This window comes from Lonchura striata, chromosome 6, assembly GCF_050655825.1.
Source record: "Lonchura striata isolate lonStrDom1 chromosome 6, ASM5065582v1, whole genome shotgun sequence".
Classification (NCBI taxonomy): Eukaryota; Metazoa; Chordata; class Aves; order Passeriformes; family Estrildidae; genus Lonchura; species Lonchura striata.
This window is the reverse complement of record NC_140708.1, coordinates 40,434,645-40,445,076: the sequence shown is the minus strand read 5'-3', so window position 1 is coordinate 40,445,076 and position 10,432 is coordinate 40,434,645. Positions and strand designations below refer to the sequence as shown.

The window sequence follows — 10,432 nt, the reverse complement described above, 5'->3', positions numbered from 1 at the left end:
CCTGCCATGGCAGGGGGGCACTGGGGGGGGAGTTAAGGTCCCTCCCAACCCAAACCCTCCTGGGGTTCCATGGTTCCATGATCCCCACATCCCTCCTGAGGCAGGCAGCCCTTGCTGTGTGCCCACAGCGCTGAGCCCCTGTTCCTCAGACCCGAGTCAGTGCTGGCTGAGGGAGAGGAGCAGTTCTGGGGTGCAGGACCTGCTGTGCCCCAGTTCCAGTCAGTGCTGGCTGAGGGGGAGGAGCAGTTCTGGGGTGCAGAACCTGCTGTGCCCCAGTTCCAGTCAGTGCTGGCTGAGGGGGAGGAGCAGTTCTGGGGTGCAGAACCTGCTGTGCCTCCTGAGGAGCGGCTGTGCCCAGGAAGGGAGGGCAGGCTGCTGGCAGCAGGGAGAGCAGTGAGCAGGGAGGGCAGGGTGCTGGGAGCAGGGAGGGCAGGGAGCAGGGAGCTGGGAGCAGGGAGGGCAGGCTGCTGGCATCAGGGAGGGAAGGCTGCTGGCAGCAGGGAGGGAAGGCTGCTGGCAGCAGGGAGCAGGGAGGGCAGGCTGCTGGCAGCAGGGAGCAGCAGAGCACTGCGGGAGGAGCAGAGAGCGGCACCTGCTCCTGGTTATCCTGTTAAACCCGGCCTTTGCTTCTGCCTCGGACAGCTCTTCCCCGAGCTCCTCACTAGAGCAGAACTCGTTCCGTTCCCCCTCTTTATCCACCGGCTGCACAGAGTGTCATGCCCACATCCATAACATCCTGGCCTCGTCCTTCTGGGAGGCTACAAAGCAATATTCCTCGCTCTTGCAATAACTCACGGGTAATTTACTGATGCATTTCTCTTGGGCTTTGTGACTCGGCTGCAGAAAAGCACAAGTGAAAACAATTCCTGACAAGGCGAGAAAGCCTGCATGCTTTGATTGAGTTAATACTTTGGCTAAATAAAATCAGGTTTTATGCATTTGTCTTTACAAAGTCCCAGCAGTAAATCAGTATCTGCTTTCAGATAACAACACAAGTTAAGTGGTTCCCGCTGTCGAGAGCCCTGATGGCATCACGTCAATTAAAGATCAAAAGGAGAAGATTTATTATTATTTATTATTTATTAATTTTCTTGGGGCTGTTCTGTGCAGGGCTAAGAGTCAGACTCGATGATGCTTGCGGGTCCCTTCCGACCCAACCACTGTGATTATTACCTATTTTAAGGCCATGTATCATTCACTGTCAGGGCTGGCTTAGCGGCCGCAAGCTGTGATTTTACAGGTGGACGTGTCTGCTTTGAAAGCCCCTCCGTGTCTGCTGTGAAATCCCTCTGTGAATGCTTTGAAAGCCCCTCCGTGTATCCTTCGCAATCCCCCCGTGTCCGCGTTCCCCGTGTTACTCTGAAGCGCCGTGCGGGAGCCCCGCGGCGGGCGGGACGTGCGGAGCGCTCAGAGAGCGGGAGGAGAGGGGATCCTGCGGGGATCCTGCGGGGCTGTGAGGGGCGTCCTGCAGGGATCCTGCGGGGTTATGAGGGATGTTTCGCAGGGATCCTGCGAGGCTATGAGGGATGTTTCGCAGGGATCCTGCGGGAGCTATGAGGGATGCTTTGCAGGGATCCTGCGGGGTTATGAGCGGTGTTTCGCAGGGATCCCGCGGGAGCCGTCCCCGCTCTCCCGTCTCCCCGCCGCGCCCGCTCCCTCCCCGCCATCATGGCGGCCGCGGTGAGGGCGCTGAGGGAGCGCGCGCCCCCCACGCCGCCGCCCCGCCCCGCCTCGCCCCGCCCGCGGCGCTGGCCAATGGGCGGGCGGCGCGGCGCTGACGTCAGCGGGGCGGTGAGCGGCGGCGCGGGCGGCGCGCGGTCAGTGCGTGCCCGGCAGCCCGCCCGCCATGTCGCGACAGAGCCCTCAGGAGGAGAACCTGCAGGGTAAGGCCGGGGCGGCGGCGCCGCGGGCACTGCGGGCACTGCGGGCACTGCCCGGGCACCGCGGGCACTGCCCGGGCACCGCGGGCACCGCCGTGTCGCGATATTGGCCGGTTGCGTTGGCGGACGTGCGGGTCCATCGCGCCGTGTCCCGGGGGATCAGGTGTGGGATAACGCGGACTCGCCGGGAAGGGAGAAGCCCAGCGCAGCCAGAGTGCGGGGCTGGCGCTCTCAGGGCCGTTCCCATCGCTCCGGGCGTTCTGCTGCTCCCTTCCCAGCGCTGCAAGCTGTGTCCTAAGGGAATGAAGCTTTCCAGCGCTGTCTGTGCTTCGCAGTGCTGTCTGTGCTCGCATGTGTGTCCTAGGCCGGGATATCGTGACAGACTCCTCTGTCCCGAGTCCATCCCGGGATGCATCGCCTCTCCTGGCCTTCGCTCTGTTTGTGTTTCCATAAAAACACGGCTGCTTTTATCTTCAAATGGCCGTATCACAGCCTGTTCCTGCTCCGGCACAGCCTTCCTCTGAGGAGTGTCCAACAGGAGAAGGAAAAAAGGGAAAATTGTAAACCCCATCTTCTGTCCTCTTGCTGCAGCAATCCCAGTCCTCTCCGTGCTTTATCCTGCATTCCCAGCGCTGTACCCAGTACGATTTCGGCAGATAAAGCCTTAATTTGAGCTCTGGTTGTGATGGTTCTTTGGTAACAACCTGAGCTTCCATAAATTTCGGGGAAGGGTAGGGAAGGGTTTGCCTGGCGCTGAACGTATTCCCTGATTCCCTGCCACATACCAGGCACTGTCACGTGGAGGGGAAAAGTCCCAAACAACAACAAACAGCTGTAAAGGAAAAGGCGTTTTGGAGAACAGCGTCTCTTCCAAACTCGGTGGCCTGGAATGTTTTTATACAGCAGGTTTTGTGGTGCTTTGGCTGTCCAGATGGTGGTCTCTGTATTTAGGATGGAGATACTCAGGTTGTTCCTGCACATGAGGCAGTTCGGCCTTGTGCTGTTGCCTTTGGATTTTGGAGTTTCCAGCCAGGATATCTGGGATGTCTTTGCTGGTGGGATGTTCCTGCTTCCCGCTAAACCCCTGTGCTGCTGGATAGCTGGGGAGGGACCTGCAGCTCCAGCTGTTCCTGCTGTGCCTTTGTTCCCTGAGCACCACTGTACTGTTTCTCTTTCCCTGCTGATTCCTTAGACATCCTTGCCCAGAATCCAGGGAATTCCCACTGCCCTCCTGCTCCTGTCCTGCTGCTCTGTTCCCTGTGCACTGCTGGGGCTGGGTCCCATCTGTTCCAGAGTGGGGTTCCTCTGGCTTTTGTGTAACTTGGGTGTTTTCTGTTCCCTGAGCACATTTCTGGGGGGCTGGAGGGACAGGACACAGGGAATGGTTCCCACTGCCAGGGGCAGGGCTGGATGGGAGATTGGGAATTGGGAATTGCTCCCTGGCAGGGTGGGCAGCCCTGGCACAGGATGGAATTCCCAGAGCAGCTGTGGCTGCCCCTGGAACCCTGGCAGTGCCCAGGGCCAGGCTGGACACTGGGGCTGGAGCAGCTGGGACAGTGGGAGGGGTCCCTGCCATGGCAGGGGGCACTGGGTGGATCTGGGGTCCCTTCCCACCCAAAGCATTCCAGGATTCTATAGGGAGGGAGCAGCTCCAGGCCCTGCAGTGAGCTGTCCCTGCCCAGGAGGGAGTTGTTATTCGCTCCCTTAGGAAAACAAAGCCCATGTGACCGTGTTAAATATACTGCTAGGAGCAAACCCATGACAGCCCTTGCCACACACCCGCAGTTGCTTAACAGCAGCACCTACAAATGGGACTGAAAAAAGGCTGCACTAAACACTCCCCGGGCTCTGGAGCCCAAAATAATTTCAATAAATGAATAACTGAACTTTGGCAGCAGAAGTCCTTGAGATTATTTTGACTGCCACCTATGTTGAACAATAAAAGTTGAACATATCCCAAAATAAAAGATCTGTATGTGCAGAGAGAAGCACAATGTACTAGTGAGCAGCTGCTTCCCAGCTCGACTGCCTGCACTTTGCATTCTGTGCTGTTTATGAGCTGGGAGGCAGGGCTGGCCTGTGTCCCTGAAGTGTCACTCTGGATAGCCCGGGGTCAGGGAGAGCCCCAGGGACAGTCCCGGGGTCAGGGACAGCCCCGGGGTCAGAGACAGCCCCGGGCTCTGGGACAGCCCCGGGCTCTGGCTCTCTGCAGCAAACCCCTCGGGCTGTGGGGCTGAGCTCTGCTTTCTGCCCAGCAGGGTCCTGGGTGGAGCTGCACTTCAGCAGCAATGGCAGTGGCAGTGGCAGTGGCAGCTCGGTGTCTGCAGGGAGCCAGGAGCAGGTGCCAGCCTCGCTGTCCATCCACAACGGGGACATGGAGAAGATCCTGCTGGATGCCCAGCACGAGTCGGGCAGGAGCAGCTCCAGGGAGAGCTCCCACTGTGACAGGTGAGCCGGGGGCTCTGCTGGGCACAGGGCGGGCACTGCCAAGGTCACCACGGGGTGCCAAGGACGTCTGGATGTCCCGGAGGCAGAAGTGCTGCACGAGTGCATTGACAGCAGCTGCCTGTTTGTACGAACACAGCGTGCACGGGTGCGTGCTTTCTGTGTGTTTCCACGTGAACACGTGTGTGCGTGTGTGCTCAGAGAGCAGAGCAGAGTGCAGGAGTGCCACACGGCAGCTCAGCCCTGGGGCAGGCGGGCAGGCAGCGCCATTAATGCCTCTGCTGGGTTCTGATGGGCTGGGAGCTCTGCAGCCTAAATTGTGTTTGCAAGAGCCAAGCTCCAGGACTCGCACTCCACAGCGGGACGTGGAACGGCCTGGCCTGGCCTGGCCAGAGGGATTCAGACCAAACCCCGCTGCCACTGCTCGTTTGCTGCCGTTGTTTCTGTGGAAGTGCCAGCCCCCAGCAGTGTGGGCACAGCGTGGGGATCAGAGCAGTGGCTGTGGTGGCGGTGCCCCGGGCACGGTCGGGGCACTCCTGGGCAGAAGGTGCCCAGCTCCAGGGGTCACAGAACAGCTCACCTCCTCCTTTGCTGGTGCTTGTGTCCCGTGCAGCCCTCCTCGCTCCCAGACCCCCCAGGACAGCCACAGAGCTCTGGAGATAGAGAGCCACAGCAGTGGGGAGAAGAACAGCTTCCAGGTAAGAGCCTCACCCTGCTGTGGGAGAGGGGAGCTCTGCCTCCCCATGCTTTGGGCAGGAGCAGTGGAAGCAGACACTTCCACAGCTCACAGCAACCCTGGCAGACCCGGGCTGCCTGTGTTTGCTCCTGACACCTGGGCTCTTTTGGTTTGTCTTTCCAATCTGGAACTGAGGCTTTTCAGAAGGATTTTCCCTCTCCCTGTGGCTGCCGACAGGGTGCATTTCCTACATCCCCCACCAATTCGGTAGGAGTTTTAAAAGATATTTCAACAGCATCAAGAATTTCTAGAGTCACTTAAATATGGCAGCCAAAAATACAGTTTCCAAGCCCTGCCATAGCTTTGATTCCAGGTATTTTAACAATTAATACCAAACCTGAATACCTGCTGCTTTGAAAACTCCCTCTTTCTGATTTCACTTCGTAGGTTTGTTTACCTTGCAAAGGAAATGAATAAACACATTTGCAACAAGAGTGGGGGAAAGGATGTACATTGACCATATTTAATCAATACAGGGCTTATTGCAGGATGACAGGCTGAAATCTGAAGTCTTGAGTGTAATAAATTAGCTTTTAATATGAAAAAAATGACTCGCAAAACATTTTGAGGAAGGAAGTATTTCAAGGAAGTGAATTTTTCTGCATCATTTCTACAGCTTCTGCCAGACTCCAAGGACTCAGCTTTAGGTTAGCTAAACGTGGTACTGCAAGTTAATTATTACTGGAAATTATTATTTTATATTGTCAGAAACACCCTTCAGCTGTTTAAAGATCATTATTTAGACTCTGAGAACAAATAACCCCAAGTTAGAAAGCTATCAGAATTCCAGCTGCCTGGACAGTTTTATTTCCATCTCGTGTGTGTGTGCATCAAGAGCTGCTGGAATTCTGGGAGCAGGATCTATTTTTATCCCAAGGCCTGGGCTGTGTGGAATGGAGCTGTGCCCTGACTCAGCGTTTGTGCTGTAGCTGCTCCAGAGCTGGGGCTGGGGCTTGTTCTGTGAGCACACACCTGGCCAGGCTCACCTGCCTGCCCAGCACGGCCCAGGGACTGGCACTGGGACTGCCAGTGACATCTGCCAGCTCTGAGCGTGGCCAGGAGTCCCTGTGCCCAGTGTCCATCGGGCTGGGATCTGGGATAGGGCAGGAGTCCCTGTGCCCGGTGTCCATCGGGCTGGGATCTGGGATAGGGCAGGAGTCCCTGTGCCCGGTGTCCATCGGGCTGGGATAGGGCAGGAGTCCCTGTGCCCAGTGTCCATCAGGGCTGGGATAGGGCAGGAGTCCCTGTGCCCAGTGTCCATCGGGCTGGGATCTGGGATAGGGCAGGAGTCCCTGTGCCCAGTGTCCATCGGGCTGGGATCTGGGATAGGGCAGGAATCCCTGTGCCCGGTGTCCATCAGGGCTGGGATCTGGGATAGGGCAGGAGTCCCTGTGCCCAGTGTCCATCAGGGCTGGGATCTGGGATAGGGCAGGAGTCCCTGTGCCCAGTGTCCATCAGGGCTGGGATGTGGGATAGGGCAGGAGTCCCTGTGCCCGGTGTCCATCAGGGCTGGGATAGGGCAGGAGTCCCTGTGCCCGGTGTCCATCAGGGCTGGGATAGGGCAGGAGTCCCTGTGCCCGGTGTCCATCAGGGCTGGGATCTGGGATAGGGCAGGAGTCCCTGTGCCCAGTGTCCATCAGGGCTGGGATCTGGGATAGGGCAGGAATCCCTGTGCCCAGTGTCCATCAGGGCTGGGATCTGGGAATATTTTGGCTCAGTGCATGGGCTCTGGGATTTCACTGCCAGGGCAGTGTTGTCTCAGGCACGTATGGGATATGGGAGATGTGGGATCTGGGATCTGGTCTTTGCCATTCTCACCCCACTCCAGGGATGCATCCCCCTGCTCTGGGATGTGAACACTTCCCGGAAGGGGTGGGAAGGGGTGGGCAGGTGGCTGTCGGGCAGGCCTGGGCAGTGGTCCTGGCTGCAGCAGGAGCTCTGGCAGCTCCCAGCTGTGCCAGCTGTGCCAGCTGTGCCAGCTGTGCCAGCTGTGCTGACTGGGTGCCCCCTGGTTGCAGTCTGAGGAGGATTTCCTGGAGAGGAGGCGGGAGGTGGAGCGGCTGCTGAGGAAGAACGCGGATTGGATCTGGGACTGGTCCAGCCGGCCCGAGAACATCCCACCCAAGTGAGTGCTGCCACAGCTGCTGGGAGAGCTCCTGCAGCTTCTCCAGCCTGAGCACACGCCTGACATTCCTTCCCCAAATCCAGGGAGTTCCTCTTCAAGCACCCCCGGCGCACAGCCACGCTCAGCATGAGGAACACCAGCGTCATGAAGAAAGGGGGGATATTCTCTGCAGAATTCCTCAAGGTTTTCCTCCCATCCCTGCTGCTCTCTCACCTGCTGGCCATTGGACTAGGGTAAGGTTCAATTGGACAAAAAAAAAAAAAGTAGATTTTTTTTTACCTGCTTTCTTTGAGGCCTGGTTCTGAGTCCCAATTCCCTCTTTGTCCGAGATGGTTATCCAGGAAGTGCTTCTTGCCTATGGTATTGCTGGATGGTTGAAGTTTCCTGATTTTCTCCCTGGTTGGCAATTTCTCAGAACAGTTAAGAGGCAGGGAAATGAGGAATTCTGTACACTGGAACTGCAGTCACACAACACTTGGCTCCACTGGAGATGAGACTCTTAATCTCACAACTAGGAGATCAGCAAAGCAAAAATCTAATACTGAATAGATTTTAAAGTTCCACCGATAGAGATTTAAAAATATTATTTTAAATTACTGAATAGATTTTTTAATTCCCTCCTGGGAGGGATGGAGGACGTTTCCTTTCCACACGAGTGTGGGGGGCAGGTGCTGGGCCTGGAGCTGGGGAGGGATGCCAGGGCAGGGCAGTCCCTGGGGCTGGGCTGGGCTCCGGAGCAGTTTCGTTCTGCTGCTCCTGCCGGAATTCCCGAGGCAGTGGCCTGGCAGGGAGGGCGTTCCCTGCACAGAGACACGGCTGAGCTGAGCTGAGCGTGCTCTGACCCTGCCTGCAGGATTTACATCGGGAGGCGCCTGACCACCACGGCTTCCAGCAGCACCTTCTAGAGGCACCTGGGTGTGAGCTGGAGCAGAGAGACGCAGCTGGAGCGCAGGAGGTGCAGAGGAGGCAGAGCTGGTCGTGGCGCCGTCGTGTGTGTGTCCTGTCCGTGTCCTGTTTTAGTTTAGCCTAAAAATGGGAAGGGAGACGCTGGAGCTCCCGTGTCACATAGAGCCTTCTGGATCAATCCCTGCTGGATCAACCCTAGAGCACGTGGCAGATGCTGTAATGTCCCTTAGTGCTTTGTAGTGAAGTACCTGAGAATTAGAGCAGCTCCGTGTTTAAAGCAGTCCCAGCTTTCAGCAGCCCCTGTGCTGGGCCGTGTCCATCCCGCCCGCCCCGTGCCCGAGGTGGGAATGTTGTCACTGCTCCTGCAGCCCCGCGGGGAGGGATGAGCCCAGACTCGAGTGGCCTTACAGATGATCCGGGAATGCCCAGGGGCTCTCACCGCCCCGGGCAGCTTTTCTCTGGCAGGTGTTGCTTAGTTCACTTGGGTGGGAGGTGTAAGGTGTTGAGACACAGTGGGAAGAGATGAGCACGTGGGTAAAACTCCATCAGTTTGTCCTAGTTCAGAGGTAGAATGTGGATTTAGTGCCTACTAAAAGCTGCTTTTGCCAGGACATTTATTTAACCCCCAGCAGTTTCTGCAGGTTCTCTGCTGTACCTACCGCAGGCTGTCGCTTACAGGCTTTACCTGTCCCACATAGATCTGCACCTGACCCCAGCCCTGGGCAGATGAACCACAGGGTGGCTTCTCCTTGGTTTTTACTGATGCAAAGCCTTTCCCTTCAGTGATTTTACCTTATTTAATGAGAAAATGAATGTTTGCCAAAATACCATGTTTTATATATTTAAATAAAAAGGTTCCTGGTGAACTCGCGTTCCTCATTCCTTTCTCCGGGGGCTGCTGAGGCTCTTGGCCGCTGCCTGCCCCATTCCCACTGGTCACTTCCTGACATGGAATTGAGAAGTTTCCATGGAAACAGCATCAAGCAACCCTCAGCAGGTGCTGGGTAACCTGCACTCGCTGCACACACACAGAGGTGATGCTGAGGAGCTGGAAGCCATGGAATTGCTGAGGCTGGAAAAGCCCCATGAGCACGTGGAGTCCAACCACCCCAGCCCTGCCCAGCCAGCCCTGCCCATCCCCACGTGCCGCATGCACAGGGCTGTGAAATCCCCCCAGGGATGGGGGCTCCAGCCCTGCCCGGGCAGCGGTGCCAGGCCTGGGCAGCCCTTCCAGGAAGGAAATCTTCCTAAGCTCCAGTCCAAACTGTGCTCTCAGCTGGAGCCAAAAGCAAAGGTGGGATCAGAGCCCCCAAAGGCTCCGGTGCCGCTTCCTTTTCCTGTGGGACTGGGAGCAGCAGATCCCTGCCGAACAAACGCTGGGCTTTGGTTGGAGAAGGGAAGGGTAACGTTAAAGCACGGTGTCCCTGTCACTGCCATTGTCCCCCGGCTCCTTCCTCCCAAAGGTCACACCCCTGGGGCAGCCGGGGCAGGAGCTTCTGCAGGGCTCCTGCTCACCCACTCCTCACTGCTGGGCTGCACTTGGGATTTCATGGCGTGGTCAGCAGCAGGGCCGAGCCTGCGTCCCTGAGCTGCAGCTCCCGTCCCTGAGCTGCAGCTCCCCACCCTGAGCTGCAGCTCCCCACTGCAGCTCCCGTCCCTGAACTGCAGCTCCCGTCCCTGAGCTGCAGCTCCCCACCCTGAGCTGCAGCTCCCCACCCTGAGCTGCAGCTCCCAACTGCAGCTCCTGTCCCTGACCTGAAGCTCCCCACTGCAGCTTCCATCCCTGAGCTGCAGCTCCCAACTGCAGCTCCCGTCCCTGAGCTGCAGCTCCCAACTGCAGCTCCCGTCCCTGAGCTGCAGCTCCCGTCCCTGAGCTGCAGCTCCCCACTGCAGCTCCCGTCCCTGAGCTGCAGCTCCCGTCCCTGAGCTGCAGCTCCCAACTGCAGCTCCCGTCCCTGAGCTGCAGCTCCCCACTGCAGCTCCTGTCCCTGAGCTGCAGCTCCCCACCCTGAGCTGCAGCTCCCTTCCCTGACCTGCAGCTCCCCACTGCAGCTCCTGTCCCTGAGCTGCAGCTCCCCACCCTGAGCTGCAGCTCCCTTCCCTGACCTGCAGCTCCCCACTGCAGCTCCCGTCCCTGACCTGAAGCTCCCCACTGCAGCTTCCATCCCTGAGCTGCAGCTCCCCACTGCAGCTCCCTTCCCTCACCTGCAGCTCCCACAGCTGCTCCCATGTGGGCCTGCCCAAAGCCCCGGGCAGAAACAGCCCCAGGAGGGCCTGGGTTGGGACCCGAAAGCCCCCCCAGTTCTGCCTCACTGGTGGGAAAAGCCCCCCCAGTTCTCA

The 10,432-nt window shown here is 58.1% G+C and overlaps 1 protein-coding gene across 1 annotated transcript; it reads left to right on the top strand.

The window, feature by feature from the left end:
• Positions 1 to 1,820: 1,820 nt before the first annotated feature.
• Positions 1,821 to 8,958, top strand: BNIP3 (BCL2 interacting protein 3). Its single transcript, XM_021550069.2, has 6 exons — positions 1,821 to 1,883; positions 4,139 to 4,328; positions 4,939 to 5,023; positions 7,080 to 7,186; positions 7,270 to 7,419; positions 8,040 to 8,958. The coding sequence occupies exons 1-6, from the start codon at positions 1,847 to 1,849 to the stop codon at positions 8,089 to 8,091; spliced, it is 621 nt and encodes a 206-aa protein (XP_021405744.1). The 5' UTR covers positions 1,821 to 1,846; the 3' UTR covers positions 8,092 to 8,958.
• The last annotated feature ends 1,474 nt before the right edge of the window (positions 8,959 to 10,432 follow it).